Source organism: Aulostomus chinensis, chromosome 20 (assembly GCF_037954235.1).
Source record: "Aulostomus chinensis isolate RoL2024-O1b breed Wild chromosome 20, RoL_Achi_v1.0, whole genome shotgun sequence".
Lineage (NCBI taxonomy): Eukaryota > Metazoa > Chordata > Actinopteri > Syngnathiformes > Aulostomidae > Aulostomus > Aulostomus chinensis.
In genome coordinates this window covers 21,258,402-21,282,498 of record NC_141339.1, presented here as the reverse complement: position 1 = coordinate 21,282,498, position 24,097 = coordinate 21,258,402, and the positions used below count along the sequence as shown (strand labels likewise).

At 44.8% G+C, this 24,097-nt stretch overlaps 1 protein-coding gene across 1 annotated transcript in view; it reads right to left on the bottom strand.

Moving 5' to 3' along the window:
* Nucleotides 1-24,097, bottom strand: part of mfsd2b (MFSD2 lysolipid transporter B, sphingolipid) — a 27,170-nt gene extending 3,073 nt beyond the window's left edge. The window contains exons 1-14 of the mRNA XM_086188804.1: nt 20,930-24,097; nt 19,985-20,332; nt 15,042-15,167; nt 14,769-14,893; nt 10,113-10,236; nt 8,015-8,093; nt 7,747-7,928; nt 5,828-5,918; nt 3,260-3,381; nt 2,760-2,843; nt 2,566-2,649; nt 2,295-2,404; nt 1,003-1,146; nt 692-868 (exon numbers count right to left, since the gene is read on the bottom strand). Of these exons, the coding sequence (XP_086044930.1) occupies nt 692-868; nt 1,003-1,146; nt 2,295-2,404; nt 2,566-2,649; nt 2,760-2,843; nt 3,260-3,381; nt 5,828-5,918; nt 7,747-7,928; nt 8,015-8,093; nt 10,113-10,236; nt 14,769-14,893; nt 15,042-15,167; nt 19,985-20,317 (1,781 nt within the window). The 5' untranslated portion in view covers nt 20,318-20,332; nt 20,930-24,097. The remainder of the gene's footprint in view (nt 1-691; nt 869-1,002; nt 1,147-2,294; nt 2,405-2,565; nt 2,650-2,759; nt 2,844-3,259; nt 3,382-5,827; nt 5,919-7,746; nt 7,929-8,014; nt 8,094-10,112; nt 10,237-14,768; nt 14,894-15,041; nt 15,168-19,984; nt 20,333-20,929) is intronic.

Below are 24,097 nucleotides of genomic sequence, written 5' to 3'. Positions count from 1 at the left end.
AAACGGCATTACAAGCACAGAGTTACTTCCTTATATTCAGGTTACCAGTTGTTGATTTCATCGTAAATTCAAACAGTCTGTAAATGGAAGGTTGGAGCCGCACGGACGAAATAAAGCGAGATTCCTAAAACTACCTCGGTACTGATATTGTGACGACCTTCCTGTTGATGCTGTCACAAAATATTAACAATCTGGAAATAAATAACCATCGGTAACGTGGCTCCAACGGCCAAGTGGCTATTAGAGCAGCTACAACAGTCAGATGTCGTAACACACCACTCCCCAAATGCAGGGAGAGACTTGCGCTAGAGGAGAAGTAACTTTGCCACGATGAACTCCTCTATATATTCTACTGATAGATGAATAGGGAGATTCCATTTTTATTGAGCCTCCAGGGGGAACTTCTGAAGCTGCATAAACAGATGCAGGAATAAACAGGTCAACACGCGAATGTTTATAGATTGAAGAATAAATCTGTAATGACTTGAATTTTCCTGCTCCTCATCAAGAATATTGGACCCTGTGTTTGATGAAGTGGGTACAATTAATATATTATTATATTATAACATGTCAGGGCCCAGGAGCCATCAGGCTTCACTTCCTGTCTTTAAGTGCAAATTTGTGCGGAGGAGCATTTTGTGACTGAGGCCCGCTGGGTGCACTTTCACCACCTGTGATGACTTCCACCCACCGTAGCTCGTCCAAGTGGAGTTTATTCCTGAGCCGCACAGTTTCGCTGATGGGATAGAGGAGTAGGATCATTAAGCCGGTAACGATGAAGGCCACCGGGGCGGCGCCAATCAGCAGCTTCAGTGTGTACACCACAGGAGCGGGCTGCCTGCAGGCACCTGTGTCGTAGCCTGCAAATCTACACACACACACACACACACACACATACACACACACACACACACACACACACACACAGGGAACTCATTTAAACACAGTTTACCGAAAATGATGCCGCAGAGTTAAACACACGATGACGCCGAGCGTACTCACTCCAGACACAAGGTCGACACCCCTAGGGAGATTCCCGCCGCAAACTTGGTGAAGAACACGTAGAATGAGTAGAAGATGGCCTCGTGACCTTTGCAGTAGGGGTTAGCCAGGCGGAAGTCGTCCACCACATCTGGCAGCATCGACCTGAAGCAAACAGGAGGAACCGCTGGATACAAATCTGTGGTTTCTTGTTTGGTTGTGCAGGATCATGTGTCCCTCATGTGACATCGTCGTCATCATCATCATCATCATCATCATCATCATCATCATCATCATCACTCAAGTCAAACTCTAAGCTCATGTGTGCCTCCCTCGCGTTTTTCACTTTAATCATCTTACACAACCAGTCAAGATGGCAGCAGCTGATGATGTGAGGTCCACTTACAGAGCTCTGATAAAGCGCCGGGCTATAATTACTCAGCTAATAATGCGATCAGACGATGAGCAGCGGGCGCTACCACTGGTACACACAAATAGAATAAACAATCCCAAATGTAATGGCCCCTGTAATTTGGGTTTCGAGGGAGGGGACAGGCGATGAGGGAAGGCTAGAGAAACGACCGGAGGAAAACAGAAGCGGCATGCGCTCCGGGACATCACTTTACCTTGACCGTGTTGTGACCCCCAGTGAGTGGTCGGATACACAAGTCACCACTGACGGCATATTAGTGCACTGGTGTGGTGTCTCTAACGATGTTTCTGCTTTGAATCAAAAGGTTCTAGCGCTCCAGCAGCGGCACAGAAATATCAACATGACTGCATTTGGAATAATTAGCTTAGCAAGTAATGTGATCACTGTTAGCAGGATAGCTGACAAACAGGAGAAGGATTTTATTGGTATTTTAAGGAGGAAAAAGTGATCAACTTATCTGCAAATGGCTCCAGGCCAGTGGCAGCTTTTAGCTATTCACAGTAACTGTCTGTACGCGTCATTGTCAATCCAAGTCCACGTGAAAGGCCAAGAAGAGGAAATTTCGGCTTCAGGAAATCATCTTGATCATAGGCTTATTTTTCATATAATACGGCAATAATAACACTCATAATAACCTGGAATATTGTAGCACTAGACTGCAGGGAGATGTTGTCTGGTCTAGATCGGATTCAGACGGACTAGAATCCCAGCAGACAACATAAAAAAGCCAGCCTGTTTTTGAACTTCAATCTAAAAACCCTGGAGTGAGAGGCAACTCCTGATCCACTACAACAGATGCTTTTATTCATGGGTGCGTCATGGCCGAGAGGTTCGCCTCAGTATCTGGTGTGGTTGAGTGTCGCGTAATACTTCTTCTTACCATGGCAGCAGGAGCGAAGCAGCCACGCTGAGCCCAGAGGAAACAGCCACAACGTAGGCCACCACCACATTGGGGATAAACACCAGCATCATGGTGAAGGGCATGATCCACTGGTGACACATCACATGCAAAAAATGTTCTCTGTTATTTTTCAAATTAAAAGCCTCCAACAATTTGAGATTTGGGAAAAGATTTCTGTAGCTGACAAGGATGCAGTACTCCAAACCAACCTCAAGATGGCAGACACATCCAACCAAATCTATAAACTCACCGTGATGCCACAGAAAGCAGCCGTCTTCTTCCCGAACCTCTGCAGGAACCACTGCCACAGCGGGATGCTTATCACTGCAGAAACCTGGGTTTGAAATTTCAAGTTTCAGGATTGAATAATGGATGATGCACGTTTGTCTTCGTAAACATTTCTGGGTGCTGGCGAGGTGAGCGAGGGGGTGAGGCCGAACTCACCAGGATTGTCAGCACTATATTCTGGAAGTGGTCCCTCAAGTCGGCGGCGTACGTGCAGAAGAGGACAAAGTTGCTCTGAACCAGCTGCAGACATGATAGATCAAACATTCAGGTACTCGGGTTTGTCCTGTCTACTCAGCATCATCGCTGCTTACTGCACCGAGTGCCAAATAAAGTGACTGAAGAAGCTGCTGACAGTGTTTTGCAGAGTGATTTATTCCCAGTTGGGCTCACATAGATGACAGCTGACGCTTCCTCTGAGATAAAGATGTAGCAACAGAGCCAAGAGCTGGGAAGTTGGCGATAATTTAAAGGGTCTAAAGCCGAAGTGTCAAAACAGAGGAGCAAGAATGTGCTGCGCTGTTATCTCACTTGAGGGTCCTCAGACGGAAAACACCAGGAGCTTTCGGCCGTGATCAAAATATTATATAATATAATATATATATATAATATAATCTGCTAAATTTTCAGTCCCCGCTTATAAAAACATCTGCATTCACCTGGATGGCGACGGTGATGAAGAGGAACGCGGCGGTGAGAGTGAGGTACGGCCCGTGTCTCATCACCAGGATGAAGCCTCGATGGAAGGGGATCTGCTTCTCCGTCTTCGGAGCGTACGGATCTAGAAGAGAAGAGGAAGAATATGCAGCGTGTATTAAATAACATGCAGCAGGCGAGAGGCGGTCCTGGAACCGGCCCTGCAATGCAGTCAGCACTGTTTGTCCCGCTGAGATTTGTCATTTCTAGTGAAATAAAGAAGGACTTAGAAGTAACTGGCAGATCCTCAAAGGCTCCTTCAACTACACTCTCTCTCTCTCTCTCTCTCTCTCTCTCCAAATAGGATAGGATGCGAGGGATTCATGACTAATCCCAGAAATGTAGGATGTTAAGGGCTTTCCTCAAACACTGAGGGAGGAAGTGTGAATACACATACAGTATATTAGCCAGAGATGCTACTGTACAGAATTCCTCAAAACATCCTAAATTGTTTGCTATTTGGCAACGTTTCACTTTGGTCCAAATCTCAAATCCAACTGAAGCCTCCGATGATGGGATGTCGTGAGAACGTTCTGGAGACTTGGACGACAGAGACGAGTTTCATCATCAGACAGCGGTCACGTGCCAATAGTGTAGATACTCCAAAAAAAAAATGGCCGACTCACAGAGCGCGTGTCCGTCAACCTGAGATACCCTGTTAACGTTCAAGGACTGTACATCCAGTGCAGGCTAGTGCTTGCAACAGACAGGTGACAAATTAAAGGAGAAACCAAGTAGTTTTGGTAAAAGGGGTTCGGCAAAATAAAAATACTGCAATATATTGTGATGATTAATTTTGCAATATTGACACACGGGTGACAAATATGTACATTTGTACTGCAAAAGCTGACGATATATCCTGGCTCTCCTGTCGCTCTTTGGCTTACAAGTTGTTGATATTCCAAATGATTCAAAGTTAAACCTCCGCACGTTCTGGTGAAACTGCCACCACCGTGCAGTGAATAAATGCATTAAGGCTGCTTCTTTTCTTTTTTTTTTGCCTTTCAGGGATATCATTTTCCTCTCCAGTTACATCGATACTGTAGATAAATTGTCCTAGAATATGCTGACTCGTTATTTCTAGAAAAGCACTGTGATATTGTGGTCCGGTTGTGTCTGAACAGCCAGAAGCAGCTCCAGTGAGACGTGGAGGAGACCCTAGACGTCCAGTCTTCTTAAATACATTCCCGTTGCAGGTGAAGAACCTTGTATGAAGGCCGGCTCAGACCAAAGACGACAAGTCTTGACGGTTGCTGGCAAAGTTGCAGTGTTGCAAACTGGCTGATCAAGTCGCCAGCGTGCTAAACAACACAGTGTCTAGTTGTGGCGGTGTAAAGGAACAGGTTTCAGTGTTGCAGACTGGCACAATGCAGGTTTCAACTCGTCTGGTCTAGATTTATAGAGCGAAAACTGGTCAGAACGCGCTGGTCCCAACCTCCACAGGAGTTCAACCAGATTGCAACCTGGTGACTGTGATGGATGCAGCTGCACTTGCCGTGTTTTCCATCCATCTGCATGCTCTTCACTCGTTTAGTTTTCTAAAAATATCAATAAAGGAAAGTTGACTAAGAAAAAAAACACACATTTAGTGATGGCACCCAGCTCACAGACAGAGACCCTGTGAGCTGCACTAAATTCAAGGTCAGTACATTTAAATGTTTGTCTGGTTGGCAGCTAAAAGGTCCAGGGGACATTGGGACAGAGCTCCGAAAAACCTCCCCCGCCAGGATCAAGCCAGTTAGGCCACAGAGACGCTCCGCAGCCTCCTAAATTTACCCCCAAACAAACTGGTTTGCCTCCACCATGGGGAATGGTTCACCTGAGCTGCAGGTAGTGCTTGTTTGTTTGTTTATCTGTGTTGTTTCAATGAATATTTTTATAAATCCAACCTATAAGTCAATACACCGACATCCTCCGGTCAGTTTTTCTTGACCACTGATATAAATTTAGCTCAATCGGATAAAATACATCCATTTCAATTCTTAAATTGTGATTAAGAACCAAAATGGCCTCAATTGTTTTAAATGCTTTACAATGGACGGATTCTACTTCATAATCACCTCACTTGTTCTTTGCATTTTATTATTCCAATACTATATTTTACGTACAGCGTGATTTTTTGGGGGGGGGGGTCAAATTAGGATGTAATAACCAATGAATACTTTTCCTCATCAATCACAATCAGCAAGTGTTTTTAACTGCATTTTAAATTTTATTTTAATTGTAATTGTTTTTACTTTTGTCTTGCACACTGCACTTTTTAAATGATGCTTATTCTTGATGTGAATTTCTTTTGAGTTGAAATACCGATGGGATGCTTACATTCCCCCCCCCCCCCCCCCAACATACATGACAAATTCCACAGGAGCAAGACGTGTACGGTGTGTGTTTGGTGTTCTCTGCTCATCTCCTGCAGATTAAACGGATCAATCCAGAGACAAACGATTGTTTCTGCACTTCAACTTTGACCTAAAAATAAATAGTAATAAATAAATAATAAAATAAATAAATAATAAAAGAGGCTGTCTCACCGTCTCTCTCCTTGACTCCCAGGAACATGACCACGGTGCAGATGAGGAAGACTCCTCCTATGACGCCTGCAGCTATCATGTACACCTCCTTCTGCAGAGAGAGACAGAGAGAGAGAACAAATGTCAATCCGTCTCGTCTACACAGGCAGCACAATCCAGTCTATTCTAAGCCCGTCCATAATCTTTAATTCATCACCTTCTCTAAAAAATTGAAACGCTTCATTTCAAAGAGTTATACATCCATTCGGGGGGAAAAATGCCACAATGCAGTGTGATTAATCGCTTGTGTCATTTTCCATTTAAACAGTGAAATCCTCCGTGCACATTTCACTGTACAAATATGAGCATAAACAGGAAGAAACCTCAAGTACATCCATATCCCAAAATACATCCTCCACCAATTACTGCCATACCCCTACAGGAACTGCTCTGCCTTAAACAACCTCTGTTTGTTTGCTATTTTTCCATGTGGCTCAGCCCGGCGGTTCATTATTATTTATGCACATCAAACACTCCCTGTTTCTGAGGACAGACTAAGTTTGCCCAGACGGTGTGCCACCCTCACCAGAGACCACGGAGGAATTTAGCGGGTGGCTGCAGAAGGTTTGGCGAGGTGGCTTCATTGCCCCTATAGGGTTCACCCACAATCCATTGGAAAGGAACCATTGAAGCCCAAATAGCTGCGGTGTAACCAAAATCCAGCACAAGACAGTTTGGACTGTTTCATCTTCACACAAAAAAAAGGCTCATGACGATTCACAGCGGCAGCCATGTTTATTCGCAGCACAGCCAAATGAAATGGGAACATAGGCATGTCCTATCGTGTTCCTTTTTATTCAAACGTCAAGTTAAAGTGATTCTCAACCCAAAACAGTGTATTTGGCCTTCCGAGAACAAACAAATGAGCTCATGAAGTTGTGTTTTTTTCCTCTTGCATTTCTTCTTGGTGTCTCAAGAATGTTGAATGAGCTAGCCACGTATATTTAGCGTCAAGCTAATAGCGACTGGTGACTAACAACAGCAAAAACCATCCAAAAAAAAAATCTGTATACAAGTTCTTTAGCTCACAGTCTGGAACAATTAAATCTTCTTTATCCAGGTGTATGCTAAGCAATCAGTAAATACACTGATTTGAGCAACTTATTATAACACTTCCATCGCGGCGCTACCATGAGGGAGCTCGGACAAGAAACACAAGTGTTATGGTTTACTCGTTTTTAGTTAAAATCCAACTGTTTGTTGATTACTAAGCATACGGTTGAATTAAGAAGACGTGGACTTTACCAGACAACACACTTAGCAAGTTACTAAAAGGATATTTTTTATGGAGTTCTGCTGTTGTTAGCCGTTAGCTGCACGTCGCTGTGGCGAGCTCTTTCCCAAGAGTCACAAACGAGTACAAGAAAGAGCAATTTTGTGAGCTCAACACTTCAATTTGAGGCTAAAAATTCCTTTTTGAGTGAAGTTTCACTTCAAGATGCCTTGAGGAGTAATATTTCCAACATATTAAACATGAGTTGCCTTCAAATATTCCGGCTGAGATATAAATAGGCCTAATGATTTGCAGACTGTGGGACCCCTCGATCGGGGCCGCATTTCGGAGCGATGTGAGGGAGGGAACTCCTTTGTGGTCAGGAGAGGGGAGTTGGGTTCAGATATCAAACAGTTGCTTCTCCTTTCAATCCTGTGGGTTCAAACATGAAACCATTTGAGATGTCATAACCTGTAGACAGTCTGCAAATATGGACCCAATTTTAAAACAATCCTCTATTTCATTGCTGTTTTTGACCTTGGATATTTAGCGAAAAGTAAACCACCTTGAGCACACAACGCAGCTCAGAGTTTAATGCTGATGAGGTTATTTCCAAGTCCGAGGCCTACTTTTAGAACACCTGGGCTCCTGACATGGTGACACTTACCGCGTGTGACAAGTAGTCTTGGGAGCGCACCAGGCTCTTGACGATCTCTGCCCCGCTGCTGTTGCCAAGGTGACCAGCAGACATGTTGTGAGTCGGGCAGTGCTTCAGAGTGTGAGCGCTGGCCACAATCTGGCCCTGGATGGCGGCACCAACAAGTGTCCCCAGCACCTCCATCGTCATTCCTGGATTCATAGAAGAAAAGATCCAACTGGTCAAAACAGAAGCAGCGTTGTGGAATAACATATTTCTGCATATTAAATGAGCTTACGGTAGGCAGTGGCTGAGTCTCTTTCCTTCTGGTCTGTGCTCAGGAACATTGTGAGAGCAGAATAAGGCACATGGAAGCACTGAAATTGAGTAGAATGACACAGTCAGTGCTTGTGTAATACAAGAAGCTACTGGCCCAGCAGTTTTCTCAGGAGGTAAGAGACAGAGACAGCTAAAAATACAGAAGCTCTCATTGAAATATCTGGTAAGCTCTTTGAATGATGTACATGAAAGTTGGCCAGGACGTTTACATCTTGTAGTTCACGTGAAGCTCAAGTAAACCTGTAACCTGCTAGCCTGCTAAGCTAAGCTTATAGGTGTGCCGGTTAAAGCAGCTACCACAAACTATTGCTTTATGCTGACTTTGGCGCCCCCTCTGGTCACAGGTGGAGGTGTTTGCCGGAATGACGTTTTTCTTGAGCATTACACCCTCGTGTTATAAAGATCTTGATCTGCCTGGCTTGGGAAAGAGGGGAATGCGCCATTGTCACAGTAAGTGTATGTCAGCAGCACTTAAAGCGCGGCCCTTTGATACGGAGCGTCTTTGGTAGTCTACATCTCACTAAGCCACTGTGACTTACCACTCGTTAACATAGAACATGTGGCTAACAATCAGAACGGGAACACCCATGATATCTTAGGATGTCTTTTATCTACGTGTTCCTGTGAAAATGCAGATGCAAAATATACACTGTAAGCAATCTTTGCAGTTTCCATGTCGGTGAACCTCAACGTTCTGTTTTCTCCATTCCTCACCACCTTTCCCAGAGAACAGACGAGCAAACCCAGTCCTGCCTCGCTTTGTAATTTACACAAGCACTCAGTCAGCACTGCGGCCAAATGCGCATGCATAGCCACGACGAAAATAAACACGGCAGTGAGAGGATTTTTTTTTTTTTTTCTCAGCCGTACAGCATGTCATTTATGGGGCCTTTACTGGATGCAAACATTTATAGAATTGAAACTGCTGGGCCGTCCTGTAGAGACGGAGGTGAGAAGGATAAAATCTGTTTTTATTTGTTGATAACGGATGATGTACGGCGTTCTGACCTCTGTTTACAGACCATGACCCTCTGAACGATAACAGCTGGCCTTTCCCAGCAGAATTCACACAAACACACACCCGGAGACAATGAAGTCAAGCTAAAAGTGGTACCCAGCATTTAACCAGCAAGAAGCTTTTGGCGGGACCGACCATATACTTATCAAGTAGTTGGAATGACATGCTATTATAGCTCGCCACAGTGCGGCTGCCGTGGTCTGCGCACTATAGCACATGTTACAGGGGTTACCCCAGCAGAGAGGGCGAGATGAATGGTCTGAACCATAACAACAGAAGGCAACCTAAATAACTGCACTTCCCTTTTGAGGCAAGGTATCTGAGCGCACTGGGCTCTAATCTCCTGCACGTCCCATAAATCAAAGTCTAAACCCCAACATGAGCTGTCAGATGCTGACATGAGATGACTGCAATCATCTCCACATTAAACTTCACCATGTTTGGCTGCGTTTCATCTTCATGTTATGTAACGTTTAGAACCTGAACGTAGGAGCTTTCATCTGCTGCTGCCCACTTGACGGCTCACTCATTTGAAGCACGCAAGTTCAATCTTTTGTCGCAGGTCGGAGGCATTGTAGCTCCAATTAGACTCAGATGTCCGCTGGGACTCAAGGATGAACCACATAGATGTTGCCTTACTTATGTGCGATACTTGCCTCATTCCTGTTTACAGGAATATTTCTGGAAAGCCTTAGGGGGTTGTTTATCTTTTTGTTTTTTTCCCCCCAAATTTGGTTTAAATGCCCACTGGGACTCCAGCATGAACTGTCACCTCCCATAAATGCAAGATCTCTGGTACGACTTGAGGAAATTTCTTCAGATTTTGCTACAAACATCCACTGGGACTCAAGGATGGCCTGAAAAGATTTTGGTGGTCAACGTTCGAGGTCACTGTCACCGTACATAAGTGCGACACATCTCAAATGCCTTGGAGAATTGCTTTTCAAATTAGGCTTGAAAGGTCGCAAGCAGACAACCTTGATGTGCTGATTTCAGCCTGAAACATCAACTGAGCCTGTGAAAGAGCGTCCATACTTACAGTGATGAGGGTTTGGTAGAGGCAGTAGAAGCCGAGGTACCAGATGAACCTGCCGCTGATGAAAGGAGGAACAAACCAGAGGTAGAAGTAGGAGACCACCAGAAATGGAGTGCAACCCACCATCCTGCAGAAGGCAGAAAACGCTGGGTGAGATTCAAAAATACACGGAAAATATAAAATTGTGACCTGAAACACTTGACCGTTACGCTTGCGCAGATTTACACCATTTTGAAGTGGAGCTGGCGGCGGTTGAAATGTAATTTTCATAGCCGACTGAAAATCGGGCCACGTTTCTGCCAGATTACAGCGAGCCTAAATTAGGCTGCTAAATGATCGTGTTGTTGCAGGTATGACAGGAATCTGCAGAGAAATACCACAATATTTCACCGAGTATTTAAAGCTCTTGAATATGCAGTGCACAAGGTTCTGCTGTGTCGTGCATTTCTGTGGCGTGATACAGTACGCGGGCCATGTATAATTTATATGTCAACAACTGGTACGTGTCATTGTGGTTGAAGTGAACAGCAGCGCATTTCAAAGTAAAGAAAAATGTTTGGTTCGTGGAAAATCAACAATGTGACTTTACTGCAAACAACCTCTTCTTTTTCCTTTGAAAAGCAAAGTAAGTTTGTTTGTCTTGTGAGTAACATGAACTTGGGGGCAGGAAACTGTAGCCCACTCGAAAACCCTTTTCCCACTCTTACACCCCTGCACACACGCAGGTGTTTTCAACCCGAGTACACACACACACACACACACACACACACAAAGCAGATTACCGATTTTGACATTAAACATCGCAAAGGGTAGACGAACAGTACAGTAAAAAAATATCATGGGTAGCCGTGACAGTGTTTCCGTGGTAACTGCTTGGTATCTTTAACTCCGGTCTGTTTTTTAAAACTCTACACTGGACTGAACAACGTTAGAGCACTGCTCGACGTCACAGCACTGCGCTGGAAGAGGGCAACAAATTGCTGCATTTTGTGTTTACATCAAACGGACTGTTGACTGTTGTGTTGCCGTATGACACACACTCACACACTGCGCTACTCATCGGGAGTACTCAGTTCGTGCCACTGTAGGGTCATCCGACCCAAGACTGAATGCATATGAAGGCTGGTTTCAGACCAAAACAGGCACTATAGTGATCGTGACAAGCAGCTGATTTGGTCTGAATGCAGCCTTACATCCTGTATCTACTGCAGACAAAAGCCAGATGTTAGCAGCTTTTTTTGGCCAGAGGGGATCATCGCCCCCGCGGCCCTGGAATCCCTGCACACCAGCGCATCTACAGGTGATAACAGGGAGTGACGGAATTTAGGTGACTCTGACAAAACGTTTGGGGGCTCTGACCTCTGACCTGCGCTCCGCCAGGAATAATAAAGAGAGAAAGTGGGAGAAAGAGGTAGAGAGAGGCCGGTAGCAGTCATTTCTAGCATGGTCCAGCCCTGTCACTTCACTCTCCTCCTGATTGTTTGCTTTAACAAAGGCAGCTCACAACGCTGGTGCTGCAGTATTGACCGGTTGGTCATGGGGGCGATGAAAGGGCCCCGCAGCTGGTGAATGGGACAGTTAGAATGTTCCTGCAAGATTACTGTGTTCAGAGAGGCAAAAGAGGCACATCCGCTAAAAAAAAAAAAAAAAAAAAACCCACATACTTTCTCAAACATCAGGCTCGCACGACTACACCTGTGTCAATCATTTCCACAGTCTTAATTGAGCCGGAGAGACTTGATAAGAGACGAGCACCGACAGCTCTCTCCTCTCTGACTTGTCCGGGAAAGTAAAAGCATGTTAATTAGAAGCGGTGCAAAGGAACTGAGGGGTTTTACAAGAGGTCTAGTAGGTGAGAGTGTGCTTGCTGTCTGGCTTGATTTTGTGTTCAGAGGTTCATGTATACCCCAGTGATGGAGCATACAGTTTTGAAGTGTATTGTTTCCGAACGGCTGCTCGTACTTCACCTAACTACATGGTAAATATCGTACTTTTGACTTGTTTGAAATCGACAGTTAACATCTAATCTTACTAAACATAATCCATCGTTTAAGAATGAACTGGTTCAGAGTAAAAGAGCGACATCTGGCATGGGTGGGAGCCCTCTGATGACATATCTAATGTCTAGGGGCTAGCATTAGCCCAGCTACCTAGCCAGCAGAGAACGCTCATGTAGCATTGGCTAACATTAGCCACAAGTTCAAATGATGTCAAGGAACGTGTTTTAAAGTAACATTTAAAGAATGTTCATATAAGGTTCACAAAGACAAAATGTTGTTTGGCATGCTGTTGAATATTTGATCTATAATCCGTATTGGAAAAAATTCCATAATCATGCATCTTTACTATGAGTCTGTGGTGTTTTTTTTGTCCAAAATCAGCAATTAGGGCTGCACGGTGGTGCAGTGGTCAGCACTGTCACCTCACAGCAAGAAGGTTACGGGTTCGAGTCCCAGTTTGAGCACAGGGTCTTTCTGTGTGAGTCTGCTTGTTCTCCCTGTTCCTGTGTGGGTTCTCTCTGGTACTCCAGCTTCCTCCACAGTCCAAAGACATCAAGAGGGGACGAGGCTGATTGATACTCTAATTGACCGTAGGTGTGGCTGAGAGTGTGAATGGTTGTCTGTCTATATGTGTTGGTCCTGCCATGGACTGGTGACCTGTCCAGGTGAACCCCGCCTCTCACCTGAAGGCTGCTGGGATAGGCTCCACCCCCCACAAACCTTAGCAGGATAAGCAGTAGAAAATGGAATGAATGAATGAATCAACAATTATGCGACAAGATGTCACCAGTAGAACAGTGCAGAGAACACAAGTTCATAAAAGTATTGGTTATTTGTTACTTTAAGCACATTTTGGTCATTTTATGTAAAGTGGGACATATTTAAACTCTTAAAGCAGTACAAGGAAACAACTCTGTATGAGGGAAAAACTGCCTCGGTGCTACTTGTGTGTGGGGTGGTGGATCGCTACAATCACACAATAATAAACAGGGCAGCACCCATGGGGGCGTTCTGTAGCAAATGAAATCATCCTAAAGAACTCAGGGCAAAGATACACATCGTTTTATGTCCGGTCGCTGCTGTGACAGTCAGAGGGGAAAGGCACTTCCTGCTGAATGGGATAGACGGGACTTTCCGGAAAGGGGGTTAAAAACTGAGGGAGTGCCTGGCAATCTTGTGAAGTATGACCACACACATATAAGTGAGTATCCACGTATACCACATGAGATTTTGACACATACACAAATTCTAGAGCTTCCCAGGAGGACTCAAAGCTGATTTAGCAGCCATCAGCATCTGTCTGCCGGCCACGCTGGTCCTCTTCCAGCTCTGTCGGCTTGTGTTTAATCTGTGGTTTATAATGCAGTAAATACTCGCTGTGTAATGAGTGTCACGCTAATGTGTTCAAAACACTTATATTACACACACACACACACACACACACACACACACACACACACACACACACACACACACACACAGCCGCTTATAGTCATCTGCAGTAATGGAAAATTGCAATAAAATCTTCACATAATCCCTCAATCGTTGAAATTAAAAATTGTGTTTGAATGCAGTCAACATTAATAACTCTTTGAAATGTAACTGAGCAAGGATATGATTAATGCCCCAAAAAATTAAAAAAATAAAAAATTTAAAAAAGATGTTCTTTCCTGTCATTTTTTCATTGTCATCAGGAATTAAACTGCAGCCGGCACCCTCGATGACGGGGGGGGGCGGAAACAGTGTCATTGACGCACAGCCGTCCACAGGTGAGCCTCAGACACACAAATCACTGCAAAACCCCCCCCCAAACTGAAGTGTTACGCATCATCAACGTGATTTGCTTGAGCCCAAACGCGCTGCGTTATCCTTTATTTGTGCTTTTTAGCACATAGCAACAGTGGCACGCGGTCAGTGAGGAAAAAAAACGGGACGCTCTTTACTTTGGTCACGAGCTCTTTAAACACAAGAGATAAGATATTATTAGGGTTTGCGGCTCTAGAGTTGTGAGGCTCTGTAGATTAAATGTCTGCGTGCCTCCGACGGGTTCACCATCGTCTGGAGTGATCCAGCAGTTGAAGCTGAGGAGAGTCATTGACGTGTGATGTGTAACATCGACAGAAAATAGACAGAATACACATAGATACTGAATATCTTCCCAACTGTGGCATCGTACCGTGGATTTTTTTCTTCTTAACATATCAAGAATTGTGATACATGATTTACTGCTAAACTCAACGCTGAAAAGCGAGCAGTAGGATTTCTCACCGCATGATTCGGGACTTGTTTAATCTCTCGAGTCAGAAGAAGTTTCAGCTTTTTATCAGACTTGTCATGAAAGACCTCCATTAACATTAAAACGTTGACCAGCTGTTGTCGCTGTTAGCTTTCCGCAAAATCTGGTGCATACATCTTTTCTTTATTGTTGATGGTAAATGAATGTTCAACAGCACACTGTCCAAGTGTGTTTCCAAATAAACCAAATAAGCTAAACTAAAGATTAGGACCACTGGCGGAGTCCTCTGACATGCTCTGTCTCTAGTTTTGCCTGAGCTACAAAAACACGGAACGTGCCAGGAAAATCACAGGAAAATAAGCTGGAAAATGACAAATATATGAAGTGGGTGAGGGTCATGGAGAGAGTGAGCAGGGAGCTCACCAAGGCATGAGTCTGCCAATCTTGGTCCATCTGCTCTTGGTGATAAAGAAGCCGACAATAGGATCCGTCACAGCACCCCAGGCTTTACCGATGAACAGCACCATGGAGGCCTGGAAGGCGTTGATCTGTCGGAGAGACGACAGGAGTAAAACACACACACACAAGAACAGTCCCTTTATTCATTTAAGGTAGCCACACACACACACACACACACACACACACACACACACACACACACACACACACACACACACACACACACACAAACCTTACCTGAGCCACATCAAGCAGGTAGATTTGCAGGAAGAAGGCCGTGGCGCTGGCAGCCACCTCCTTGGGTGCGCCGCCGATGGCAAAACACACCTTACTGCACAATGTCAACTTCTGGCCCAAGTCGGTCTGCGAAGTCAGAGGTGAGAAGTAGAAAGAGAATCGAGATAATGATGTTCTCACGGGTCAGACGGCTAATTAGCATCCAAACTTTTACCTCGGGCAAGAATTCTCGGGGATGAAGCTCCGTTAAGAGTGATTAAGGACGCAAAATGACTCACCCCTGAGTTCAACTGCTGACGCTCACACTTCAGGAAGTAATAACTACAGGATGATTGTGCAGTTGTGGTGAACAGAAACTGATCGCTGCTTCATTATAGGAATCATAAAATATCTACGCATTCGAGGCTACGCAAAAGCTGATTGTTGAATTGTTAGCAAGCTAACATTGTAAGCTAAATGTTTGATTGTTAGCAGGACATTTAACAAAAACTAACTGATGGATTTTGATGAAATTTGGCGGAAAGGAGAGTAATATTACAAGGAACAAGTGATTAACTTTTGGAGGCAATGTGGATCAAACTATAAATCCTGGATCCTGGAAACTGTTCTACAACGCTAAGCATGAAGCTCATTTTCTGGTAATGTCACAGACAAATGTCATCAAATTCCCTGATTCTCAATTCATTTCCATTCCCAGAAACCATCTTGATCCTGCTCTGGATATATGATCAAATATATAACTTAAAAAAAAAAAAAAACTGTCAATCACTAAAATATTGAGTATATTTAGAAAAAAAAGAGTTTCAAAATGGCGGAAACGTAGGTGTGTTTGTGATGTGGAAGTCCCATTGGTTGGAAGAACATTCATGCATGGATTGAGATGTCGCTCTTGTCAAATGCATATATAAAATTACATCAAAACACACACAGGAGCATCTTTTTGTACCATGACCTCTTAATCTAGAGCTAATGTAGCGGAATTAGCTTGCTAGCACCTGCGATACCCACCACCACCAACTGGCCTCCTGCCCGTGATATGGTACGTATCACTGTTTCTCTCCACACCCCCTTCCTCCTTTCTTTCCGTTCAAATATTTAACTCAGTGGACGAGCCTCCTCTCATACGCGCTGATGGGAGATAAGGTGTGTCTCTTTGGAATAAATCGGGGCCATGGGAGCAGACGTGTGACTCACAAAGAGTGAATTCTGTATTCATTCACAGTCTGAGTCCAGGCTAATTCAGGCGCTCCAGCGGTAATACTGTCAGGTCCTGTTGAGACACAGAGGAATGTACAGAGGGGTGGTTCAAGGACAATACCCTCGTCCTCTGCAGCAGGGAGACCAGGCGGATGTTCAAGTCTGTGTAGGTTGTGGATCAGGAGACCACCTGTTTGCGCTGTGGTCCATCCTGCAGACATGGAGGCTCGTGCGGGAACCCGCCGAGTCCTCCAGCACTCCTCTAACCGCGGAAAATGTCAGCCTTGTGACTCTGTCGCTGTGCAGCTTTCATCTCTGCACATGAATAAGACGGGCCACCGCCGTCTCAGGAGCCTCATATTTATTTACGCGGAGTTCCACGCTTCTACAGTGACCTTTTGTGTCGGGACGGAGCAGCGCGGCCTCCCTCCACATCCAGTGACTCTTGGCTCACAGCTGCTCTCCTTCTTTCTTTATGAAAGAAGGAAATCACCAAAGTAACCACAGCCTCCACCGAAACACTGTTATTATCCGGCTCTCATTTTCTCTTCCTCCTTCTTTCGCCCCATGAAAACATCAAGGGGTTGGAGGACGACAATTACCAGGAGGGTGATGTGTAATTATTCAATTGCAAGACAAGCGGGTCAGAGGTAAGTAAAGACTGCATGGCGGTTCCAACTTCAAAACTCTCTCTTCTCCTACTCTCACTGCAATTACCCCTAATTGGAGAGAAAAAAAATCAAAGTCTTTGGTGTCTGGAGAATGCTGCTTAACTGATGATGTGCAAAAATACTCTGTGCACCCAACACTTCCCTCTCTCTCTCTCTCTCTCTCACTCTTATTCTTTCCCTCTAAACTCTAAATCTTTCATTTTCTTATCATCAAAGAGGATAAACAGGATATCCCGTCTACTGTTGTCTGGATGCGCCAGCTAGAGGACAAACAGCTCCGCTCAGAGCTCCAGAGCAGCGAGGGGAAAGAGCTCGCCGCCCCACCCAGTCTTGAACCCATGACTACCGGATACAAAAACCTGCCAATTGACCACAAAGAGCCAGACTGGTGATGTCACCGCATTGCATTCAGACAGTCAATAAGCAACAGACAAGAACAGATAAGACTAATCTGGAAAGTTAATGAGGCCTTAACACTGCGGGGGGAGACAATTTCAACTGCCTGAACTGTGCAGCCAGTAATTTAAATGAGGGCTGAGGAGCCTTCAGCCAGCTGAGCGACCTGCTATACATCCTCCTGATGAAACGTCTGCACGGAAACGTTAAGCTGCTCAAACGGAGCCTCAAAGCAGTTTAAACGTTCACTCGGGCGAGGATTTCTGGCTAAACTCCGATTCCAGTTAGCGAACGGCAGCAAACAACAACAGCGGCTTTGCTGCCTGTCGTCAATCGAGATTATGGATTACGAATATGAACGCAAAGGTTGATTATGTCGGTGATGTCAGCCAGAGATTCCCAGAGGACGGATTTAGAGATGGGCTAGTGTTCAGAATATGTGCCTTCAGATCACAAATCAAGGTACATATTCTGTACATATACAAGAACCAGTGTGTGTGTGTGTGTGTGTGTGTGTGTGTGTGTGTGTGTGTGTGTTTAGCAGGGTGTCCCATGAACTAAAGGAGAAATTTAGATGCAATTAAGTTTAAATATTGATAAAATAACAAGGAGGAAGACACTGGAGGTTAAATGGATCAAACTGTAGATCCTGGATGCCGAAGAACGTTCCAGGACACGCGCAGGATAGAACTATAAATGCTACATTGTGAAAAAAAATAATTATCTACACGTTCTACCGTTAAAAAGAAAAAGGAACCCCGATGCTTTAGAATCTTAAATTAATGGAACTGGAGAAGATGAGGTTGATTTTCTAATGATTCAAAACAAATACACCAACATTTTGGAGTAAACCATCTTGATGGCTTCCTGGATCATTTCAACATTTTGTCGTTGTAATATCCTATATCTTCAAAAAAAAAGAGAGCAGACTGTATTTTGTTGACATTTGTTGAGACGACGTGTTGTCGTGAGGTAAGTGTGGCAGTCGCTGAGATGTTCCCGTGTCTCTCAGTCTCACCTTTGCCCGTCTTGTGTGGTTTAGGATCAGAAAGTAAGAAAGATATCATGAATGATATCATTCCAAATGTTTGGAAAATTACATTTGCGGCGTTTAAATGTGTTTTTTTTTTTCAGGATCTGAATGTCATACGAACCACAAGATCACTAAATATCCGCTAAATCAAGTTGTAAGAATGTTGTAATGTCAGATACTGGCAGCAGCAACAACAACAACAACAACAACAACAACAAATTCCGATGCTGTGCGTCCTCGGTTGATTGGTGCTGAGGTTCTTTCACATTGTCAGTCTACCAATGATGAAGCACTTTGATGATAAGCAACACCGGTGAGTTACAACAGATCGGTTCCGACGAAACCACATCCACGGCAGCCTGAATGACATCATCACCATCGGGTATGACATCAACATTGCCATCTGATGTGTCATCAAACCAGAATCACAAAGTTTGGCAACTGTGGCGGGGTGAGTTTCAGACACGCCTCGACCGTCTGGCAGAGGAAAACTGCTGCACTCGCTGAAATCGTTTCGCCAGTAAAATTCGATGGCTTTTAGACGCCTTTGATGAACATCGTCATGAACCGGCATTCTCTGAAACGCCAGTTTACACATGAAAAGTGAAAGGAGACATGAAGCACATTTAACCAAAATGAATGAAAGGCTAATTTGTCATGCTCAACCTCGATGTGTATGAGAGTAACTCAACTTTAACTGAGAGTTGATCTCAACTGTACCGCGTATTTGTGAAGCTCACTTCCAGGAGAAACTGTCATTTTCAAATTCCCCGACCCCTCGACGTAACATGGAGTTGTAATGGGAGTTGACTTGCGGGAGGCTGGGCCACCTCTCAGCCATCAGCTCTGGTCTGATCCAGCACTCAGGTCTGGCCCAGGTGAGCCACCTGCAGAACAGGTTCCATGGAGCCACTTCATCTCTCGCTACTTGAAGCAGTTCCAAAGAGACGAGTGACTAACTGCAGTGGTATTACGAACCAGTCGCTACTTTCGTTTACGGTCACCTGGGGCTCCTCGCTGCACCTCCTCAGCACGCACAACCCCATACAACTTTTCCTTTCCGTGCAAAACCAAAAATAACTGCAGTTCACACGCGCAAATCCAAACTCAGGTTAACAGTTCTGTTTTTTTTATGCAGCTGGCACTTAAAAGTAAGAAGAGTCTTTTTTAAAAATAGGATGTTACCCCATATCCTCGTGGCTGTCCTCCTCCATCCTCCCTTCAACAGCCTGTGGACCACATGACCTGAATATCCGTGATAACGGTTGTCAGATCAGTCGAACCGACTGTTGACTCTCCTTTGATGTGAATGTTTTTGCTGTGAGACAAATTTTCCCAGCTGGGAACCAAATACCGCACATGAAAACACTGCTGTGACGACACCTCGGATTACTCTGGTGAAGCCAGATGACGTTAAATCAAAGAAAACATCGGCAACCCCGAGGGATGCGCAAACAAGGCGGGAAGTTATACTTTGATAGCAAATCACAGGAGATATCAAGAGGATCAGAGAGCAAAAAAAAAACCAAAACCTTGATATTTCATCAAGCAGGTCAAGAGAGAGAGAGAGAAAACAATCAGCTTGCAGGTATTGGATCAGAAGTTCAAGGAGGAAGAATGACAGCCGGAGTCCCAGTGGGTCCTACCTGGTGAGGGGTTTTGGCGAACAGCGGTTCCGTGGGTTTGTTGAGCTTCCCCCCCGAGCCCCGAGCTCCGCTCTCTCCCTTGGTCATAGCTGAGAGACTGTGTGTGAGTCTGCAGCCGTACTTCTGCGATGGAGCGTTGAAGTGAGTGTGACTGTGACTCCTGGTGTGTGCGAGGATACGAGGAGCTTGCCACTGTGGTGTGTGTGTCAGAGGGTGAAACTGGATGTGGCTCTGACTGCGTGTGTGTTGTTGGTGTTGGCGTTGACTGACGGCTCCGGAGGCTGGGAGCTCCTCCTGCTCCTCTGTGACATTTCTGACACTTTCTGCCGCCATTCACATGCTGTTGTGCTGTGGAATGAGGCCAGGAGGGAAGTCAGACACACACACACACACACACACACACACGTGCAAAAAGACACACACCCGTACAGGTTGCACAACACAGGAATGCTGGCATGCACGTTAGCACACATTCATGTACAAAGACAATTGGATTCAAACACTGAAGAGCCAGGAATTGATCCCCTATTGAATCCTGATCAATTTTTCCACTGTTTTATTGCATTGAGTGTGAACATGCCTGCCTTTAACTTGTGAATAAACCAAACACACTGGATCCTTACGGTCTGCTCTCCCCACCGTAGACTATGACATCATTGTCCTGCCAGTAGCAACTAAGAGGAAAGCATCCTGGATTCCTTCTCAGAGTTCTTGACTCTTACAGCAGCACGTTTACAGACGCAGGATTCAAATCTTTCACTAAAAGTCATTCACGTTCCTGTTGGTTGTGCGTCTGGGCCAGAAGACAGTAAACAAGATGTCCCGGGCAGGAGTGAGCCGTCTGCCCTCATCCTCCCCGTCAGCGCATCCATCCACAGCCACTCTGCATGCGCGCACACCTGGAGGGATCTTTGGCGCACAGAACAGCAGAGAATGACATCTTACCTCGTGTCGATGGAGAAGCAGCCGGCGCCGGGGCAGTTAAACGGGCTGTCGGGTAGTTTTTGGTCCCAGCGGTGATCTTCCAGCCAGTCAGCCAGGCAGTCAGTCAGGCTGGCAGCAGTCGGGCGGGATGAGAAGGAGATTGCGGAGACGGGGGGTGATGATCTGCGCTTCTCCGCTCAGTTGTGTTCAGTCTGCGGTGACAGAGCTGCGCCCCGCAGCGGCAGTGAGGGTGCGCGACAACTCGACTGCATCTGTACAGGCTTATACCTTGTGTGTATGTGTGTGTGTGTGTGTGTGTGTGTGTGTGTGTGTGTGTGAGAGAGAGAGAGCGAGAGAGAGAGAGAGAGCGATTATGACAGAAATGTTGTTTTTTTTTGTTTTTTGATTTGTGTGTGTGTGTGTGTGTGTGTGTGTGTGGATACACACTGATAACAAACCATGAAACTGGTGAACAAGTGCACTAAATGGTATTGTAAAACTAATATGTTGACACTTCCAACATTCCGAATGAATGCTCCAAGGTTCTTACTCTACTCTTAGTCTGTTATACTGTCAAGAGCTCACGATTTGCTCAGAGTAACATTTAAAATCAACAATATTCATATCAAAATATGGAAAAAGACACTTTTGTTGTTTTAAATCCCTTGTAGTCCATCAATCCTTCTACCTTCCAGTTCTTGCATTTTTTATTTCTGCATTATGTGTTTTTTGTCACAATATGTTTGAAATTCATGATTTTGTGTAATATAATTATTATCTTTTGAAAAATATTGATTGAGACTGCCAGGCAGAGGACACTGTACTTTCCTGGATCAATACAAGACAAATAGCATCAAAACAAACTGCGTGCTAGTTGAGCGGTGCGTGTGTTCCTTGGCTGCACGGCATTCTGAGTTGCACATTTCCAACAGTGTACATCCTCCAATGTTCACAGCATGTTTACTTATTTATTCCATTTTCTCTGTCTGCTCTTCCTCTGCTACTGTAAACACCAGGCGTGTCTCCTATGGTGGAACTTACAAAGGATTCTCTCGGCTCATCTCATCTTATGAAGTGATGATCGTGCAAACGACAAACGCTGAGTTCTATCTACCATAAATCTATAACCATAATTGCTGCATGCTCGTCTCCAGGGCTGCTGAGGTCTCGTCCTTGTGTGTCACCTCTCCTGAAGCGGCGGCGGCAGCTCACAGGTGGAATGTTAAAAATGCAGTGAGGTTTTTCTCCAATTATGGTTAATTACCTGTGAGGTTCGGCAGAGGGTGTGTGTGTGTGTGTATGTGTGTGAAAAGAAGCTCAAACATCCTCTTCATGTTTCCCAGAATGCATCATCATCACTTCATCACAGGACCGTCATCTTGGTTTCAGTACTTTGTGGTGGTGCTGCTTTATTCATGGTATTTTAAAAAAGGCAAATTATATATTTGAAATATGTGTGCGTGTGTGTGTGTGTGTGTGTGTGTCTGTGTGTGTGTGGGGCAGACCTAGTTAAAGGGATTAAAGCTTTAACTAAATCTTTGCACTTTTAAGACAAGATGTATGGGATCAACCGCCGAAAAACACCAGATTCTTTGTTCAGAAACGCATCAAATGTCTGTCAGGGCTGCTGGGGTCACAGAGCACTTTAAAACTTTTTGCAGGCAAAAACCAAAAGACCTTAATGGAAAAACAGAGATTAGACTGGACTCATAGCTCAAGCCAGCGGCGTTTGTCGTAGAAAGCCATTGTGACAGTGCTGACCTTTGAGAGAAACGAGAGCTGGAGAGTTCGAAGGAGGACGCCATCTTAAATTAGCCAGACAGACACATACACAGACCCACACACACACACACACACACACACACACACACACTGGTTTAAACTCCACTGTTGGAATATAAACTGCAAAAGGGAAATAGTGTGCAGCCGGTTCTGCAACAAGAGTCAGTGGTACCTTTGGATAGACGGATCTTGCTGTTCCTGTTAGAAACCAAGCTAACAAAGTTATAAAACAATAAAGGTCGTTAACTCTTAGAATAGCATAGCATAGCATAACGTAACATAGCATTGCATAGAACAAATCAGAGAGCAAGAATCTTGCCTCATTCATACAGAGGTCATGTCCTCCAACCCCTCGCCATTATCATATTGTGCCAGCGCATGTACTTTATTTTTGCTCTATTTGAACATTATTTGAGTTTTAACAGAAGAAAATGATCTCTACCTGACTTCCGTTTGGTTAAAATAGATTTTGAATCCTGCTGTCTGCATTTTCACTGGAATTTTGTGAATTCTTATTCATTTTTTTTTTTAGCCAGTATGCTGATGTGACAAATGTTAATTTTGAGCAGAAAAAGATGCGACTAACCGTATTAAATCTGTATGTCCCACCTTCAGTGCCACTCTGCTTTTGCTGTGTGAATCCTGTGGATGTGTATTATTGTAAAGACCTTCAGCATGTGGAACATCTTTGAGTGGAGGACGAATTCCTCACACATCTATGATGTTATTCTTCTTTTCTCTCCTCGACCATGACAACAAACACATCCCGCAGACCTGGCCTGCTGAACTCCGACCTCTCCATAAATCCAGAGCATGCTAACCCCTCGACCATAACCGCATTATTGACAATGAAAAAGGCGCCACCGTAGCAAAGTCAGGCATATGACCTGCATTAGAACGGGTATGTTTCCGATAATGCGTGAAGAGGAATGTGCAAAATGAAAGGTTGGCAGCTGCACGAGTAAAAGGGTCATTCTGAAAGGAAATGTGGGAGTTAAAGGGAAAGTAATTCCCTGCATGCTTAGCCTTATTAAATATGTAGCACAAAGGAAATGTGCACTCTCTCTCTTATTCTTTAACCAGACCCCCTCTGGCTGCCGTCGTGGGTGATGCCTACAGCCTACAAATTCAGGTCAAAAATTCTTAAATGTGCAGCACAGCCTCCTCATGAGAGACGGTCTTTCTGAGGGGATTTTGATATTCACGACTGCTGCTGCTGCTGCTGAGGAGTTTCTCTCCCTGACCTTGACCATCCTCAGGCTGACATCGCATCCTGAGCCATGAGCAAATACATGCTCGCTGGCTGCTGTTCTGAGCATAGCTCTCTCATTGCTTTAAATATTGAAGATGGATAATGGCATTCAAATTCTTCTCGAGGCCATGCAAGCGCGCGCGCGCACACACACA